Here is a 20,481-nt window from a genome sequence, read left to right on the forward strand (position 1 = left end):
GTTCAGCTCCATAGAATAGACTGTGTAGAGTATGGCTCTCATTCTACATGAAAGGGGGTAAAATTGGTCTGTGATCTTTCATTTTCCAAAGACTTTTATCTGACGTGTGTACGCACCTTTAGTCTCCCCCCTGCACTCTGCTGTGTCCCCATAAATCAATCGATGTGCTGGCGACATGCAGCGTGTCACCAGCCAGCTGTTTACATCTGAAGTGTCAGTCTCTGCCGCCTCAGATATCGCCGCTCCCCACCTGCGTCCCTTCCTTCCAATCAGCGGGGAGGGAAGGGACGCAGGCGGGGAGCGGTGCTATGGAGGCGGCGGAGGAGCGGCAGAGACTAACAATTCAGATGTAACCAGCCAGCTGGCGACAAGCTGCGCGTCGCCAGCACAGCGATTGATTTATGGGAGCACAGCAGAGCGCAGGGGGGGCCTGGGGGAAAACAGTATAGCAACAGAGGCTGGGTATTATATGCAGACCAAGCCTCTGTGTGCTAATTGGATTCTTAGAACCCACCTCGGGTTCTCTTTAAGATGGGCCATATACAGACTTTGAAGATTTTTTTAAATTTGATGATTGACATTTTTATCAGCCATAGACTGGATGGAGCAAGTTGTTATACACACATGGATAATAAAGGCTGAAGTCTGTGACATGATATAAATTAAGAAAATGATGTAAGTGCAATTCAATTAACAGCTGAAAAGTTCCCCTTATTATTGCTGCACCACAAAATTGGAACTTTAGTGGGCATCTGTACACACGTCCCTACATGGTGAAATGCTAACTTCCATAACACATTAGTATCCTAGTAAGGATTGATTCGCATCTTTGAGCGCTTTTGTAAATAACAGCGTTTTAAAAGTGCTTTGCTATTGTAATGAGCGATGCAATTTTGAAAAATAAACACAAGGGTCCTGCAGCATTTTTCCAGCAATTTGCATTGCACTGAAAGGATAGGAAAATCATAAAACTGCTATAAAAACCAAAACAAACAAACGCTGTCTTGAGCAATTTTACCAGAAACCGTTGCAATTACTTCTACTTCCACTAATCAATTGCAAAACACACTTTCAAAATCACATACGGTACATACAAATAGAAAAATTGCTAGTAAACATTGCCACAAAAAGCGTTAGCGATTGCAGTGTGAAGCAGGCCTTGTTGTTGTGTTATACAGTAGTTGATGTACTAGGAAGTAATGGGTAATGTCCAGCAAGAGCCCAGCTCTCTGGTGCCACAGATTGGGTAGTCAGCTTTAAATTGGAAGAACTTAGATGCCTCTATTCCCCGAGGCCTAAACTGGTATGTTATTTAATAAAGCTCTCATTATACCTCCAAATATAGAAACTGAATTATCGTCATTGAAAACTGCAAAGACACTAGGCGGATTCAGCGGAAGCTGTTAAATGGTACTGTGCCAAGTAGAAGCCAGTGTCATTACCCGTATTTATTCACAGCATGTAATCAGCCTCAACAACTGCAAATAAAGAACTATGGTTTATACAATATAAAATGTCTACTGTAGCAAGATCTGCCAAGTAGGTCTGTAGCAGGAACCACTGTTACGTTATATATATATATATATATATATATATATATATATATATATATATATATATATATATATATTGATATACCATATATCAGATTTTTAATAAAACAGAGCAGAGAATTTGCTTATAGGTAGAAATGATAGGAAAGAGCAAGAGTGACAGACAATCAAGAAAGAGAGAAGAAAAAAAGTTACCGTACAAAATAAATTTTTCTCAGCTCCACCTACTGGTAGCACCGGAAAATTTTGCAGAAAAGTGCCTCTCTTTCATGTTCGTTAGCAGGTGTCCTGAATGACTGTTTGGGCCCATTTCCACTAGCCACCACACGCGGCGGCACTTCAGACGAATCCCAGAAGCTGTGCCATGCATGGCTATCGGATTCGCTGGCTCCCGCGCGAAAACTGAGGGCAATGCTGGCTGAATCGCTACGGCAAGCGATTCGGCCGGCGGCGCCATTATTTCCTATGGCAGAGTTTCCCAGAGCGATTTGCCTGCGGGGAAACTCTGCGTATTCAGCCCGATTTCCGCACGGGCCCTTAAAGTCCCATAGCTGACTATGTGGCATTATCTTACCCACGGTTGTCCCCCCGCAAAATGATTTGACCAATTAGTTAAATACACCTTTGGGAGTCCACCTGAAGGCTTGGGAAGTACTTGCATCCCCGAGTACTTCTCAAGATAGGCAGGTCCCTACTGCACATGCTTGCCTTCGAAGCCTTCATGAGGACACACAAAGACAGCAACTCTGAATAAGGGACGGGAGAAGGAGGACCGGGAAGGCTCTATCCTAGTTTGTAAAGTACTTGTTTGTAAATTAAAGCAAGAAAAGTTAATAAACCTATAAAAAGTCTGCTTGAACTTGCTAGTGCAGGTAGGGGGAGGGATTCCTTATAAAGGAAAGCCAGTGCACAGTATGCAGCAAATAGAATCCCTAAGAAATAAATACACAATGAATATCAACTGCAAATTACCCGGTCTGTATACCGTGCAGCACCAAAAACGTGGACAGCTGCCCTCAAGTCTGACGCATGTCATGGAAAATGCCTGCTTCTTCAGAGACCACACTGCCATTCATGTGCACTGGCTGTCTCTTTAACCAGTTTAGCTTTTTGGACGTAGCTCCAGCGTCCAAAAATGCATGGTGGATGTTGGATGTATGGTGGATGTAGGAGCTACGTCCATGTAAAAAGAAAAAAAAAATCCATTGCTGCGGCCGATCGCGAGTTTGCCCGCGGGGGTACTAGTCCCTGCCCGAAGATCAATGAATGGGAACACAGTTCCCATTCATTGATCTAAGTCCATGTATCAATGGGCGCCGGCATCAATGAGATGCCTGCGTGATTGCGATGTCGGAAGTAACACATCCACGCATTACTTCCAGTTTAGCGTACTTCAAGTACGCAATAGGAAGTAATATGTGAGGATATCTTGTGGCCAAGAACAGTAAAATTATTTTCCAAAACAGACCTATATATGATTTAAAATTAACTCCCTACTTCCCACCACTCTCCAAAAATACCCAAATAAAACTTTAAAAAACAACAACAAAACAACAAAGTTACTTTAGGGTCTGAACTTTAATAAGCATGTCAAGAGGGTATACTACTATTTTTTAAATTATGGGCTTGTAAATAGTGATGGACGCAAAATTGAAAAATATGCATCTTTATTTCCAAATCAAATATTGGTGCCATACATTGTGATACAGAAATAATTTAAATGGTATAATAACCGGGACAAATGGGCAAATAAAATACATGTTAAAATGCATTTAGAATAAAATCATTCTTAGCAAAATGTACCACTAAAAGAAAGCCTAATTGGTGGCGGAGAAACACAAGATATAGAAATCATTTAGTTGTGATAAAGTTATTGGCAAATGAATGGCAGGAGTGCTGAGAAATGATGCATAAGGTGAAAAAACACCGGAGGCTGAAGTAGTAAGGGAGCAGGGGGAGGGAGTGTGGCCAAACAACATTGTGAGAGTGTTGCAGTGCCAAAAATCCCACGGGTAAAGCGAGAGGGGAGTAAACCAGGCTCTGCACTAGAATGGAGTTTACATATATGGGTTACATATCAGGGCTGTGGAGTCGGTACAAAAATCCACTGACTGACTCCTCAGGTTAGGATTCCACCGACTCCTCTAATTTGCATATTACAATCTTGTTGATTGAAAGTATGTAACATGAAATGCATCTCTTAACTGCGAACGCTTAGGAATTTTAAAAGACAACTGAAGTGAGAGGGATATGGAGGCTGCCATATTTATTCCCTTTTAAACAATACCAGTTACCTGGATATCCGGCGGATCTTCTGCCTCTAATACTTTTAGTCACACTAAAACTAGTCCTTGGTAAGAGTACTTGTAGAAGGTCCAGACAGGCCCTAGGCAATCTAACTGTGAGTACATGCAAGAGTGATGTGCAGGTACTCTGCAGGAGAATGAGGCGATTCTTCCATTATTACACATTCTTCATGCACAATCTAAACCAGTTTTATGGGCGATAGACAACACCTCTGTGTTCACTGTGCACAACATTCTCAGTGGATTCCCTGCAGCTCTGTGGGGAGTGCTTATGTAGAGTATAGTACTACTGTATAAAGTAAACCTGAGACAGATGAAATTAAAGGTTTTATACATACCTGGGGCTTCCTCCACCCCCCTTAAGGCTAATCAGTCCCTCGCGGTCCTCCTCCGCCACCTGGATCTTCTGCTATAGGTCCAGGTACTTGAGCCAGTCAGGCGTAGTGCGCATGCACACACTCCACCGCTGGGAGCATACTACACCTGCGCAGCACTATTGCGCAGGTGCAGAATGTTCCTGGCTGTGGGAGCGACACACGGCTGGACTGCACTGACTGGCTGAATTACTGGGACTCATAGCAGAAGATCCAGGTGGCGGAGGACAGCGAGGGACTGATTAGCATGAAGGGGGCTGGAGGAAGCCCCAGGTATGTATAAAACGTTTCTTTTCATCAGTCTCAGGTACCCTTTAATTCGTAGTCATCAAACCAAATTTTAACATATCAAATGATTTGATTTCATGAGCAAAGAGAGTGCATAAATTTGCAAAAACCAGCATCAGTGCAGAATTATTTCCATCTCATTGACCATCTCTATTAGTGACAAAGCTACACATCAGGCTTTATTCTTACAGCATAGATATTTTGTATATATAAGATTCCTGTGTACACAGCATATATACAGTCACAATCAGATATGTAATCTGACTTTAAAAATACGGGGACTGCTTTATTGAAGCAGCCCAAGTAACTATTTTTTGATTGGTTTATTTCATTCTTGTGGACTAAGCACAGCTATTACTGTATATATAAATTATTTATGATGACTATTATCTGAGAAATAAAACATTTTATGATATTTTCTATTTTAACTACAGTTTAAATTCATTAGTAGTCGGAGTCATGTGCATTTTTTCCCGACTCCGGGTACCCAGAAATTGCTCCGGCTCCTAGACTCCGACTCTACAGCCCTGTTACATACATACAGCATTACTGAGCAGTATAAAAATTGTACAAATGAATAGAGTTCTGCCAATTCAATAATGTACACAAAAAGTCCTCCGACCAGATCAGAGGGCAGAGAACAACAGACATGAATTACATAGCAACATGTTTAGATTGGTTAGAATATCGCCATCTAGTGTCCAAAAAAGAGAAAGTATGTTGTAGCTATCTTGATTTAAAAGAAAACAGTTATTTGGTGATCATTTCCAGGAAAGAGCACTGTATTTTGCAGCGCTTTCAAGTGGAGAGATTTGGACACAAACTGGATCTCCATACATTAAAGAGACTCCGTAACAAAAATTGCATCCTGTTTTTTATCATCCTACAAGTTCCAAAAGCTATTCTAATGTGTTCTGGCTTACTGCAGCGCGTTCTACTATCACCATCTCTGTAATAAAGCAACTTATCTCTCTCTTGTCAGACTTGTCAGCCTGTGTCTGGAAGGCTGCCAAGTTCTTCAGTGTTGTGGTTCTGTGATGCATCTCCCCCCTCCAGGCCCCTCTCTGCACACTGCCTGTGTATTATTTAGATTAGGGCAGCTTCTCTCTTCTCTCTTATCTTTTACAAGCTGGATAAATCCTCCTCTGAGCTGGCTAGGCTTTCACATACTGAGGAATTACATACAGGCAGAGCTGTCTGCACTCTGCAGGAAGAAACAGCCTGACACTTCAGTGGAAGATAGCTGCAGGGGGAAAGAAACACACAAATGATCTCTTGAGATTCAAAAGGAAGGGTGTATAAAGCCTGCTTGTGTATGAATGTATTTTCTATGTGTGGACATACTGTACATCAACCTACTTCCTGTTTTGGTGGCCATTTTGTTTGTTTATAAACAAACTTTTAAAAACTGTTTTAACCACTTTTAATGCGGCGAGGAGCGGCGAAATTGTGACAGAGGGTAATAGGAGATGTCCCCTAACTGGTATGTTTACTTTTGTGCGATTTTAACAATACAGATTCTCTTTAAGGATCAGAGACCAGTGGTACCAGAAAACTGTGCCTCCCGATAAATCGCCACACATACCGTTCCTCCCACTGGTCACGCCGCTCCTCCATCCCCGCAGGCCTCTCTCTCTGTCATCTCCATGATGGAAGAGTGCTGTCAGCCAGGTCATGGGGCCGCTTTCATTGACTCCTGACTGTCTATCAATGTAAGCCTATGTGATTGGCTCACAGTGATCACGCGAGCCAATGAAAGCGGCTCCTGACCTGCTCACAGAGCTCTGCAGTCTTATAGACGGCAGGGTGAGTGGACTGCGGCGGGTACAAAGTGGCGAGATCGGCTGGAGTGCGCGGCAGAGAAGGTGAAATCTATGTCCTGTAAGAGCCGCGCAGCCACCTGCAGGACATAGATTTCTACCAACACGGTCTGGAAGCGGTTATTAAGACAAGAAATTAATTTTAAAAAATGTGGCACAACTCTGAACCTACATGACTTGGAGATGTGATAATAGGGAATAATTAATATTGTGGTAGTCAAAATTCAAAATCAAGCAGAACAACAAAATGTGTGGAACACCACAGCCATGGATTTGCACTTCAGATTAAAATACAAAAAGCAGGCTGCCACACTGCTTCAGCGAGGAGCAGCAGGACTCTGCTAATAGGAGTGCCAGTCCTGGCAAACCAAAGGCTGCCTTAGTTTGGATATAATTGGGAGTGTTGAGCTTTTACAGAGGTGAAAAGCGAAAAAAACCACAAGTCCTTTTTGGGGTCATCCACTTCACCCCTTCATAAGCTTGGATTATTTAGAAAGGATTCTGAAAAAATTCATACGAAATCTTTCAAGTACAAAAAAATATCAAAAGATTTTATTGACACAAATTTCCAAAAAATTCAATTAAAATTCTCTGTGAGAAATTCCTTGCAGATGCTTCAAAATGCGAGATATGCAACACAGACAAATGTGCTTCACTCATAAATTCAATGCAATATAAAAAGGCCTTTTGAAGCATCTGCAAGGAATTTCTCACAGAGAATTTTAATTGAATTTTTTGGAAATTTGTGTCAATAAAATCTTTTGATATTTTTTTGTACTTGAAAGATTTCGTATGAATTTTTTCAGAATCCTTTCTAAATAATCCAAACCAAAGGCTGCCGGCAGAGAGGCAACACACACTTTTCAGAAAAGAGTCATTCACACTGAAGTGGCAACTCTCTAAGCACAAGCACACAGATGGCTGCTGGTATACTTCCACCTAAATCTGAAGCTATGCAGCTAGTATCAGAAGACGAGACATAGAACATTTATATCGCACTTTCCCCCTGGCAGACTCAAACTGCTTCAGGGCTGCAGCCACTTAGGGAGTGCGCTACATATGGGTAACCAAGATCATTTGGGGGCCTTGCCCAAAGACTCCTTACTGTTTTACCCACTGGCTTAACCCAAGATTTAAACCCTGGTCAAAGGCTCAAATCCTACATGAAAGGCAGCATCCTTACCAGTAAGCTATCCAGAAGAACAGTGTAAATAAAATTATTTTCAACAATTATGCAGAAGCATCTACTGTATATCCTGCATTAAAATAAAAACGTGAATCTTATGTACGTAAATCTATCCAACATCATCGAATGGCCATAAAAAGATTCATTTATGCAGCCTGATAACAGCAATCCAAACCGTGTGCTGAGCCCTAAACTGATCATTCCCATGTGCGATAATGCAAGCACAGCTGAGAACACTGACCTCTCCTTCAGCTCCCTGGGACTGCAGTAACTGGCGTATTCTGAACAGGTCTTTCTCTATTTGCTGGATTCTTGCCACTCTCAGCTGCAGATCAGAAAACACAGATAAATACACAAGCATATAAAAGCATACAGTGTATGCCAAGTGCTACATATCAGTTTGTAGGAAAAAGCCACATAATCATAAAAAATCCAAAATGTTGCGCGTATATAAAATTGTGGGAGAGCTGGTGAGGGCTGGTACATTATACAACAAACTGGCAGAAACACACTTTTCACTGGTCACCTGCTAGTCTTCTAGACCCAGGTACCAGTCACTGAACATTTATTATTGTAATACATACAAACCCCCTTTTCCCCCCCTTCCAATCTAAGCATACACCATGTAATTTAGATCCTCTGTTTTTGCAGGAACACTGTATCTATATAAACACAGGAGAACGAACTGGATTTAGTCAGAAGAAATTCCCTTGGTACAGTATATCTACATCCTCCGTGGCGCCTCAAGACAGTAGGACAGAGATGTTCCTACAATTAGCGGGCAAAGCACATGTGCTACACTTGCCTGTGCCAATCACCCCCAGGCATTCTACCTATACTAATTCCTGAGCCCACTAACGCAGTTGTGTCCGCTTCTGTCCACTTTTCAGCATCGGTAACATTGATGTGTAACTGAAAAGCGGACACAACTGCATCAGTGGGCTCAGGCCCTAACTAGGTATACTATGTCCTCGGTTCCAATCACCCCACCTTCATCCCTCCACAATGCAGAGGCAGCAAGAATAAGCATGATCTCACCTCTTCTTATTACAATAAAAATACTGTTTTTTTAACACCCACTTTTCAGACTGGGCCTACTATATAATACAATTACCAATTATCCCCAATTTAACCTCCTACCTCATTATAATCATTTGAAGTATTTTTATTTACACCCTACAACTTTAATTTCTATTTAATCTTATAACTTCCTACAAACCAGCCTGTTGAGCTAACTCTCTTCTCCTGTTCCCCACAAACTTCTCATGTCACTGTCACAGTTCCACTACTTTCCACTCTCTTCTCCTTTTTCATTCATTTCTCCTGGGTTACCTACTTTTGACTCAGGAGATATCATGATGATATAAACCTATGTCTAGAAGTACTGCTACGGTTTAGTGTGTGTTACTATAATTTTACTAATCTGATCAATCTTGCACATTGTACTTTAGGCAATTCATTTCTATTGTTATGGTTATTTATTCAATAAACATTTATTGGGATTTTTTTTAAATATTTATTTTTATTATACTTACAGTTCAATATGAACTGTAGCAAAAGTACACCTTTATTTCAAAATCATATCACTGCCATACACTGTGCCAGCAACATAATTCAAGTTTTGTGATAAATATGATAAATAGCCTATTACAATTTGTTCTTATCTCCATAGCACTTTTTAATTTTAAAATTATAATGAGTGAAAACTGAGAAATCATGTATTTTTTCCTTTTATTCTCTTCTTTTTTCCAATATAATGCATAGAAAATAAAATTATTCTTGGGAAAATACCACCCAATGAAAGTCTAGCTTGCCTCACAAACAAAACAAAACATTTAATTTATGTGTCATAAGTAGGGATAAAGTTATTGCTGATTAAATAGGCACATAGGTAAAACATCAAAACTGCTAATGAGCGATGCAAGCCTCCCTTACCCACTCACTTCGCGACAGGCCAGGGACTTTACTCTGGTTAAGGCTTTTCAACCCAGTGTTATTAGTTTTTGCAGTGGAAGCACTCTACTTCATCTGGCATATGAGGCTACAAAGCTGTTGTAAATTTTTGTTTCTATTTCAATCTTAGACACTGCATAACTGTTTACGTTCTTAGGGGCCGTTCACATTACAAACGCGGGCGGCCACGCGTGCGGAACGCAACGCATGTGAACGCACGCCATCTGCGTTTGTATGCATTGCGTGGCTGATCCCATCACTGAAAAGTGAATGGGACAGCCGCGCGTTTTTGCAAAAAACGCGTGCAGCATGCGTTTCCGGACCGCACTGGTCCGGAACGCATGCAGTGTGAACATCAGACAGTGCACTCTATGCACTGTCTGATGTCGTGCGTGTCGGCCTCCCGCATGCGTTTCCAAAACGCGTCTGGAAACGCGTGCAGTGTGAACGGGGCCTTATTCATGACGCTTTATGTATGTTTAAATCTGTTTAATAAATACATTGAAAGAAAAAGATACAGTGGAACTACAGCCTAAAACAAAAAGTATCCAATTCCACTGCCATCACTGATTATATAAATAGTTCACCGAACAGACCTGTACCGGTCTGTAGAACTGCACCTAAAATAAGGCTGGTATGAAATTTCGCCAGGGCGGTTGATAATAATAACTGCCTTCACCGAGAATCTACCTAATGGCGTATCTGAGAGCGATACACCTGGTGGTTTGACTTGGCCAAGAGAATTGTGTGCCCTTCTCACCCAACCTACTCTGTGATGCTAATAGTGCGGGGATCTGTTGAAACGGCACAAAGTGAGAACAGGGTGAAAGGTCTAGGCACAGAAGGACATGAGGTAGCACAGGGGGGCAGGAGAAGGTATGGGGGGAGAAGGAGCAAGCATAGAGGGAAAACCGGAAGACAGGAGATGGCACAGAGAGAACACAGAGTGAAGGGAGGTGGCAAGGGGATAGGAAGAGGCACAGCATGGGAACAGGAAGAGGCACAGCATGGGGACAGGAAGAGGCACAGCAGGGGCACAGGGATAGGAAAAGGCACAGAAAGGGAACGGGGGGTAGGAGGAGGCAAGGAGGGGAGGGGGAAGAGATAGGACGACACAGATGGGGGTGGGGATAGGAAGAGGCACAGAGGGGGCACAGGGATAGGAGGAGGCATAGAGGGGGAACGGGGGTAGGAGGAGGCATTGGGGGGGCATACGAGGCACAGAGGGGGCACGGTGATAGAAAGAGGCACAGAGGAGGGCACGGTGATAGAAAGAGGCACAGAGGGGGGCACGGTGATAGAAAGAGGCACAGAGGAGGAATGAGGATATGAGGAGGCACAGAGGAGGAATGAGGATATGAGAAGGCACGGGGATAGCAGGAGGCACAGAAGAACAGAGGGAATGGAGGAGGCACAGAGGGAGCATAGAAGGGTGTGCACGTGCATGCATGCATACAAACACACAGCTAGGAACATATTCATTCCATAAATTCTTTATTGAAGGTATATGGCCCTTGCTAAGCATTCTAGGACTGACAGGAAAAGAGGGGAAATAATTTAAGGCTAAACCTGAAAACACCCAACACATTTTTTGATCACACTACGTACAGTGCAACTATATGTGGTGGTGATTCAATGGCTTTACTCACATATGAAAGCGATTTATATGTAAAGGTGTGTGGTCTTTGCAGCCCTCTAACATACCTGTGCCCGCTTCTCCATGTCCTGACAGGTGCCCAGTTGCTTTTCCATTGCAGCCCTGATTTGTCGAGCCTCAAACTCCAACTGCCTTCTGGTCATATCAGTTTGGAGGGAAAACTAAAAGCCACAAAGATAAAGATACTGTAATTCCAGCCTTCATAAAAAGCAATGCTCCCATGAAGATAGTAAAACTGCAGTATGTTTACAGGACTAGTTCAGGAAGCACAGATGAACAGCTCAAGAGTAGGAGGATGTAATTAAGCATATAATACTCACCTTATTCACATGGCAACAGAACATGTGTAATGCATTATGGAAAAGCAATTCTAGAAACTGCTACAGCTAAATAGTCATTAATAATGAGAAATATAAGGGGTTGGTTTTTAGACCAAACTCATAACCCAAAGGTCTAACCAGCAAGCCAAGAGACAGCATGGATAATTTACTGCCCATGTAACACATAACAGGAACTACAATAGCAGTAAGCAGAAATATATGTACAGCAAAGTCCCCATCCGGAAGTCTCAACTAACTGGCGTGCCTAAAGGGGGATAACGGGGCAGTACTTTTCTAATTGGCAGAGTTTACCACAGCAGAAGCGACTCACCAATCCTCTGATTGCCATCTTCTATACTTCCTGCAGCTCCCGGGTGCCTTCCCTACAGGTCCAGGCATGTCATGTGGCCTGCATCAGATCACATGACATGCTGGGCCCCATATACAGAGGACGCAGGAAAGCCGCTAGGAGCTACTAGTATAGTATATATTAGTATAGAAGCCGACGCTCCTGAGGATCGGCAAGTGGCTTCTGCTTCATGGGGGAGATTTCTGGACAGGGGAAAAAAAAAATCTAGCATGTATACATGGCTTTCATTCCTTATAGATTATGTGAAGTTTAGTTACTTGTGAAATTTAGTTGTATATCGCTGACATTGGTTGCAACACATGTCCCCCAACTGCTGCTCTGGTCCTGCTCCCCCTGGAGCGTTTTACTAACAACTTCAGCAGCGCTTTCAACTGCTGGTGATCGCTTGTGTTTTGAAAAGCGCTACTGCAATGCAAAGTGTATGGCAGTGTTCTCACTATAACGATCGCCACTTGCTGAAATCTCAACCATGGTGCATGCAGCATTTTTAGTGATTTTGAAGCAGTTGTATTTTAATTTAAAGAATCACAATTGTTCCAAAATAGCTTTCCCATACAGTGAAAAGTCGCTTAGCATTATTGCTAGAGTTTTGCAATTCCCTGGGTGAATGGAGACTTGGAAAACGGACTTATTTTTGTGTCCATTTTACAGCTTCGCAAAACTGACAGTTGGCAGATCCTATTGTGCTGTCCAAGATTTTCCCAGAAGAGCTGATGAGTTTCCCATATACACTGTGTTTGAAATCCGCCTCGGGCTCCAGCCAGACCACAACAAACCATCAGAGCGGACAACACACTGTCCACTCCTGATGGCCATTCGTGGTCCAGCTGCAAGTGGGAACCTAGCCCAAGTCAGTACAAGGCTCAGGTCACATACAAAAATTTAACAGTTTACTGTAATAGCAATAAATATGTGACATAACCCTTTGAGGACCTCCTTAACTTGCCACTAACTGATCTTTCTTTTCGTGGCCTCTGATCACTGGACAACAACCTTTAGTTTTTTTTTTTATTAAAAAAATAGTGTTTCCTTTACTCCCCTCAACAGATCCCCCCCCCCCCCCAAAAAAAAAAATTTGGTCCTACACTGCAAGTGGTACGCTACACTATGCCTCCATGGCATAGGACTATGCCAGGGATTACATTGTGCGCCCATCCGAAGGACATTTAAGCGGCAGGCACGTCCTCTGTACATCGCTGCTCTAGATCGCACGCAGTACACAAATTACCTCCCCCCCTTTGTTGCAGCCTGCCAGCCGCTGGCAGGCTGTTCACGTTCCCTGCAGGGAGACCCCTGCAGGGAACACACGCTCGTGTGAGCCCTCGTTCCCTGCTAATCTTGCAAGACCGCGATGACACCAATCGGCATTAGGCGGTCCTAAGAGAGCCACTCTGCGACCGCCCATTGGCGTTAGGCAGTCGCAGAGAGGTTAAAGGACACTGAAGCAAGAGGGATATGGAAGCTGCCATATTAATCTCCTTTTAAGCAATGCCAGCTGCCTGGCAGCCCTGCTGATCTTTGCCTCAACTACTTATAGCTATAGACCCTGAACAAGCATGCAGCAGATCAGGTGTTTCTGACATTATTGTCAGATCTGACAAGATTAGCTGCATGCTTGTTTCTGGTGTGATTCAGACACTGCTGCAGCCAAATAGATCAGTAGGGCTGCCAGGAAACTGGTATTGTTTAAAAGAAGTAAATATGGCAGCCTCCATATTCTTCTCACTATAGTTGTCCTTTAAAAAAATGTTTTATCTGTCCATCAGACTGGATGTTACAAATCAATAGTTGATCTAATAAAAACTCAGGTCATCACTGGACAAACTAGCCTACGAAACAATCACAGTTATTCTTTCAAGTAAATAAATTCTAGTGCCTGTATGTTTTAATTCCCTGAATTAAACCAGCCCACTCCGATCTGCATTCCCTGGCTCAATAGGACATACACAAACACACAATGCACAAGCTATTGGTAGGTTAACAAGTAGATGGAAGGATATAAACAGATGTAAAAAGGCTGACACTCACATTTTCAGTAAGTGGAAGGCCATCGATTCTTTTGGTGAGATTCTGAAGTTGGGCATAGTACCAGTCTTTCTCTTTCTCTTCTTTTTCAAGCTCAGCAATAAGTAATGACCTAAGTATGAAAGGAATATAAATATGTAATGAATGGCCAGAATTAACAATACAAACTGACATCATGTAATACCAGGAAATCCAGGATTATCAATTAGTGGTGGTCAATGAGATTTCTGCTCACCAGTACAATAACCCAAAATAGCAAGGAAACTATAATGTAACAGTAGTTAATGGACTGGTTCTCCTGGACTTAAATCTGCATTCAGCAAATATTTCCTGGATAAAAGGGCACTACCTACAGTAAGCTCTTTTCTATTGGCGGGCAAGGCATTGCCCAGGGTGCAAGGATCCAAGCCCGGATCCAAGCACGCTGCATGTATTTACTTTCTAGCCCCGCGATTCATCTCATAGTAACAGCACCCCCTAGGGGTCAACTTATCTGTCAGACAGCATATTTGTGGGCTGAAATTCACTTCTTTATTCTTTGCATTGTCTTACATGCGTATTATAGGCCACATGGGCACTTCAATATGTAAACCACACATTGTCAGTCACACATGGCGTGTCCCCTGGCTTTAAATTGAGTACCCCTAACCACATTGTAGTACTGCACATAATGCAGGAGATTCCATAAACAGACATGAAGACATGGAAAATCTCTCCAGTGGTGACAAAACCCCACAAGAGTTTCTACCATATTTCCATATTATTCAAAGTCGGAGCAATTTTGGGTACCTGTAGTCAGCGGCTTCATTAAGGCCCCGTTCACACTGCACGCGTTTCCAGCCGCGTTTTGGAAACGCGTGCAGGTGGCCGACACGCACGACATCAGACATTGCATAGAGTGCAATGTCTGATGTTCACACTGCATGCGTTCCGGACCTGTGCGGTCCGGGAACGCATGCTGCACGATTTTTTTCAAAAACGCGTGGCTGTCCCATTCACTTTTCAGTGATGGGATCAGCCACGCAACGCATACAAACGCGGATGGCGTGCGTTCGTACGCGTTGCGTTACGCGTGCGTGGCCGTCTGCGTTTGTAATGTGAACGAGGCGTAACTTTAAGAATTCGAATGATTTATATACAAACTCCACAGCCCTGGTAAGTGTTACTCTAAGGAGTCAGAGTCATTTTGGGTACCTGGAGTTAAAATCACTATTACTTTACTTGTTGATAAATGATCATTCCCCAGTTTGCCTGACTTATTTGGTGCACACAAAATTTGGTACTCACAAATGGAAGTTGCAGGGCACGCTGGGTTGTCTTTTTCTTCTTCTCTATTTCCTCTCAGATATTAACTAATGCAGCCTGATTGGCTGAAGCCTCTTTCCCTCCTGTTTTCCCCTCCCATACCTCTGTTCCTCTCTGATTGGCCAATATTTCTCATGCTGAGACAATGCACTTTCTAGTGAAAGGCGGGCAATGTATACACAATCAGGCAGAGGAAAGTAAGGGAGGAAATTACATCAGGATTGGCTTCAAAATAGCCACACTTAAAATGGGAAATGCTAAGAAGGATTTTCTCTTTTTTTACTGTAGACAAATCACTAAAATCAAAACGTGGACAGTACAATACATATATGTTATGTAAGTAGAGCAAGTATTATCTAGTTATGATTGTTGTGTTTCCTGAGATAGTATGTCTAACAGCTCCTCTTTAACCAAACACAGTTTATCCTCCTCATTACAGAAAAAGGGGAAGATCCCATCAGTGTGTGCCTGGTGATGTCCATCAATCAGGACCTAAACATGGGAGGAGTCCCCTGCCATATAACACTTCTGTGGCAGCACCAAGAAGGTCTCTGGGCAGCATAAGCACTGATCAGTTGTTAAGAAATAATTGGTAACATAGCTTACATTTTTTTCTTAATGATTGTGTATAGTTGCACAGAAAACTGCACGCGACATATAAACATGAAATAGCCACATCTTTTTCCCCCTCCAAAGTACAAGCTGCCCTGGCAGGCTAGATGGGAAGAATTGGCAGTGGCATACACTGCTGGCCCAGGGCACTGTGGATTTGGCAGACAAAACCACACCACTATGATTACTTGTAGTCTATCCAAAATAATATCATAAACACAAACCTTTAAATTAGGTTTACTAAATTAAGCCAAGTGCTGCTCAGATGCAACCCGCATTATAACACACTGCTTCCTTCTGTGATAGTCACAGAAAACAGGTGGTTTAGAATATTTAACCAACTGGATAAAAATTATATAGCTGAAAAGCAGGAATCTCTGGCTTTTCATTCAGAACATACATGTCTGGAGATGCCTACAGTTTATTATTTTCCAGTTAAGACCTCTGTTTCAGATAAAAGCTCACAAAGACTTCTTTACTCAGTATACAGTACATGGGTTTTTTTTTACAATTCAGTCCTGCTATATTTACAAATGGACACCAGAGGGCTGCTCTGAGGCAAATTCAGCTGTGTTATAGCAAAGCAGATGAATTCACCAGCTAGGAAAAAGCAGAAATTCCAATAATTCAGTTTGAAGGGTAAAATGTCAAGAGTGTAAACCGTGCCACTTATGTTAGCCATTTCATATTCTGATGACTTACATGTAACAGCATCTAGCAGAGCAGAATAACCAGGGACTATAATGTTCTCCCAGACCAGAATATACACACCCGTGTGAGAGAACCCATGATACACAACTTCTAATCCTCAAGTAGACAACGCCATATAGAATACATAGAGCGTCACTAAACTTTGATTGTCAAGGAGTTGTATTAAAGCAATTCATTTCGCACATACGATATGGAGATGAATAACTACCTGCAACAGGTGGCTTTGCAGCCTCTAATGACATACAATTTTTTTCCCAGCTGCATTTAAGTCAATCCAATCAATCAATCAATCAATCAATCCATCCAAGTGAAAGCTAGAATAGTGAGTTTAGGAAACAGATAAAACAAAACATCAGAATCACGGAGATGAATAAATGCATCTCCTGTGTCAGTAATTACAGACTTGGGTCTATTAGGAGACTTCACTACCAATCTAGACTGCAAGATTTGCTCACTCTTCTTTACAGAACTCTTCCAGCTCTTTCAAACTGGAGGCTTACCATTTGTGGACTGTGATGTATGTCATCCCACAGATTTTCTATAGGGCTCAAGTCTGTGCTCTAACTAGGCCACATAAGGGCATTCACTCGCTTCTCCTTCAACCACTCTGTGGTCAATTATGCGGTGTGCTCTGGGCCATTGTCATGTGGGAGGTGAGCCTCCTTCCCACTGACAATTTTCTGGAAGGCAGCAGGTTTTCCTCAGGAATTATATGGTATTTTGCCCCTTCTATTTTTCCTTCCATCCAAATACCCCAGCCCCTGCTGCAGAGAAAAAAACCCACAACAGAATGCTATTGCCTCCATGCTTTATTGTAGTTGTACTGGCTTTCCACCAAGTATACGGTTGGTACTGAGGCCAAATACTGTAATCTGATTTTTCTCAAATGAATTTTAATGTGGTCTTTCTTGAGGAGAGACTTTTGTGCAACCCAACCATTCAAGCCATATATGTAAAGCCTTTGTGATATTTTGGTTATGTGCACACAGAGACCGCTCCTAGCTTCACAGTTACCATTCACCTCTTGGTAGCATCTCTGACCAGTTTCTTCAATTCCTTTCCATCCATTATGGAGGGACAGCCTCATACTGGGAAGGATACTTGCAAAGTGACTAACACTTGCCACTTACTATTTATATACTCTACTGTACTCCTAATTCTTGCAATTTTTATTTTGTAACTCGCCTCCTGGCCACCATTTTCATCCCTAAGAGCCCTTTTCCACTAGCAATCAGAAAAGCAATTCACAAACGCAAGCGATTTCGATTTTTCATCAATTTTGTTATGCGGTTGCAATTTTTATATGCACTGCATTTGCATTGCACAATCATTCTTAAAGAACAAGCGACACCCATGCTAACCTAGAAATAAAAAACACATATATAAGTAGATGAATACTACTTCTACTTACATAACAGATGTATTGTGCTATCCGCGTAATGATTCCTGTGAATTTTACAAAGTAAAAGCAGAAAATCCTATTCTAGACAGTGGCCATCTTGCCAAGCTAATGCTGACATCATATCCTCCCTGACTCTCTTTTCCCCTCCTCCTTTCTCTTGCTCATTGTGCATTCATTAGCTGCCCTCCTCCCAGAGTCTTTTTTTTTTTTATTTACACATCCAATCACTGAGTCACCTCAGCCTCGCTTGTAAACACAAGTGATCAGCTAGGCAGGGAAATAAAAGGAAGAGGAGGAATATATTATAGATAAAAAGAACTCCCAGCATTCAAAAGAACTCCCAGCATTCAACTTTTTGGCACTGTTTGGCACTAGGGCCAGTGCTCCTAAAGTATGTGATAACTCCAAACCATAACAGCAAAAAAAGTTTTGAATGCAGGATTAGCATCTTTATCACTTAATACACTCAGACCAGTTGCTGTTGAAATTTGACTTTTATGGTGACAATACCGCTTTAAAGTGGACCCAAATTAAAAATACAAGATTTCAGAAATAAAATCTATTTTCTAAATTATAATAATAAATAGCAGCCTTTTTTCAGCTGCGTGATGACAAATATAAAATATTTTACATTTTTTGTAGGAACCCCGCCCTTCCTTTCAAATTGCCGGACAAAATCCAGCAAACTGGTGGAGTAGGTGGTGTCCAGCAATGGAGGAATTGCTAATGGCTGCCCCCAGTATAATCCTAGTTATGGAAAGAGAAGGGTGAAAAGCATGCACTGAAATGCTCATAGGTTTGAAGGAGTGTTTATTTATCTTTGTATGTGTTAGAGTGGTGCAACTAAATATTTTTAATAAAAAAAAAAAATGTTTGGTTTGGGTCCGCTTTAAAATCGCTCCAGAAAGCAAATGCATTTTGCAAATCGAATTGCGGTAGTGGAAAACACAGACCTCGATTCCTATGTTAAATTAGCAACCCTAGCTATTTAAAAATAAACATACATATATCCAGGCACATCGCCTCTAGTTAGGACATTAAATAAATTATTAGGGATAGGGAGGTGCTGAAGGGGGTGTGGCTAGAAACAACAAAATCAATTAACCCTTCGCACTCTCACATGCAAATGTTCAAACAAATGCATTCACAGATTTACTCATCCAGGCACAACTGATATCCCTACAGCTAAATTAAAAGCCAGGGTTTTAGTTCACAGAAGAATGCATTCTTATGCTTAGTCACCTATACTGCGTAGAAGTACCCAGGTAAACATAGGTGTCCTAACTCTGGCCCTGTAACATGCATAGTACAGACATGCAAACACATTAATTGCATCAAACCTATCAATGGATTAGGAGCACACATCCTAACTTCCTCTCCTGGGAAAGACAGTGCATCTTACCAATCGCACAAGGGAGCTAATGTTATGTGTCCATGTGCACCATGCGCATACACCAGCATAAGCTGTCTGCATGCTGACAAACATACAGGGGAAGGAGGGAGTGCACCGAATTGGACCCTAGTCACAGGGGTCAATGAAAAGAATAAACATACATATATCCAGGCACATCGCCTCTAGTTAGGACATTAAATAAATTATTAGGGAAAGGGAGTGCGAAGGGTTAATTGATTTTTTCTGTTTCTAGCCACACCCCCTTCAGCACCTCCCTTTCCCTAATAATTTAATGTCCTAACTAGAGGCGATGTGCCTGAATATATGTATGTTTATTCTTATCATTGACCCCTGTGGCTAGGGTCCAATTCGGTGCACTCCCTCCTTCCCCTGTATGTTTGTCAGCATGCAGACAGCTTATGCTGGTGTATGCGCATGGTGCACATGGACACATAACGTTAGCTCCCTTGTGCGATTGGTAAGATGCACTGTCTTTCCCAGGAGAGGAAGTTAGGATGTGTGCTCCTAATCCATTGATAGGTTAATGAATGTGTTTGCATGTCTGTACTATGCAGGTTACAGGGCCAGAGTTAGGACACCTATGTTTACCTGGGTACTTCTACGCAGTATAGGTGACTAAGCATAAGAATGCATTCTTCTGTGAACTAAAACCCTGGCTTTTAATTTAGCTGTAGGGATAACAGTTGTGCCTGGATGAGTAAATCTGTGAATGCATTTGTTTGAACATTTGCATGTGAGAGTGCGAAGGGTTAATTGATTTTTTTCTAGCCATTTAAAAATCGCTAGCGATTTGGATCAAATCATTGCTAGTGGAAAAGAGCCACAAGGGGGTAGGCATTTGCCATGCATTGAGTTACAAGGATCTGTGCAGTAACCTAGCTTTTCCTTGCACTGCACACTTCTGGACAGAGACCTCTGATATTGTTCCAAGAATCTATTAGAGTCCAGTGGCTTTGACACTGACCAGACTATATACTGCCTCCATATTAGCAATATAGAGAAATAGAAGCATAGTGACTTGAACACATTTATTAATTTTCATTATTTTGATACTGGGCTCCTACTGTCACTGTAGCCTTATTTCCAATGCTACAACACTACATTGATTGTTAGAATAAACCATCTCCTCTACAGTAAAGTTTGAAAAAAAAAGTTTCTCCACAAGAAAATTCTAATCAATGTACT

General features: G+C 42.0%; 1 protein-coding gene across 6 annotated transcripts in view; it reads right to left on the reverse strand.

Moving 5' to 3' along the window:
- Nucleotides 1-20,481, reverse strand: part of APC (APC regulator of WNT signaling pathway) — a 148,591-nt gene that overhangs the window by 47,561 nt on the left and 80,549 nt on the right. For all 6 annotated transcript variants that reach the window (XM_068247335.1, XM_068247323.1, XM_068247331.1 and 3 more), the window contains 3 exons: nt 13,856-13,964; nt 11,185-11,298; nt 7,769-7,852 (listed from right to left, as the gene is read on the reverse strand). In XM_068247335.1, the coding sequence (XP_068103436.1) occupies nt 7,769-7,852; nt 11,185-11,298; nt 13,856-13,964 (307 nt within the window). The remainder of the gene's footprint in view (nt 1-7,768; nt 7,853-11,184; nt 11,299-13,855; nt 13,965-20,481) is intronic.

The sequence above is a fragment of the Hyperolius riggenbachi genome, chromosome 1, assembly GCF_040937935.1.
Source record: "Hyperolius riggenbachi isolate aHypRig1 chromosome 1, aHypRig1.pri, whole genome shotgun sequence".
Classification (NCBI taxonomy): domain Eukaryota; kingdom Metazoa; phylum Chordata; class Amphibia; order Anura; family Hyperoliidae; genus Hyperolius; species Hyperolius riggenbachi.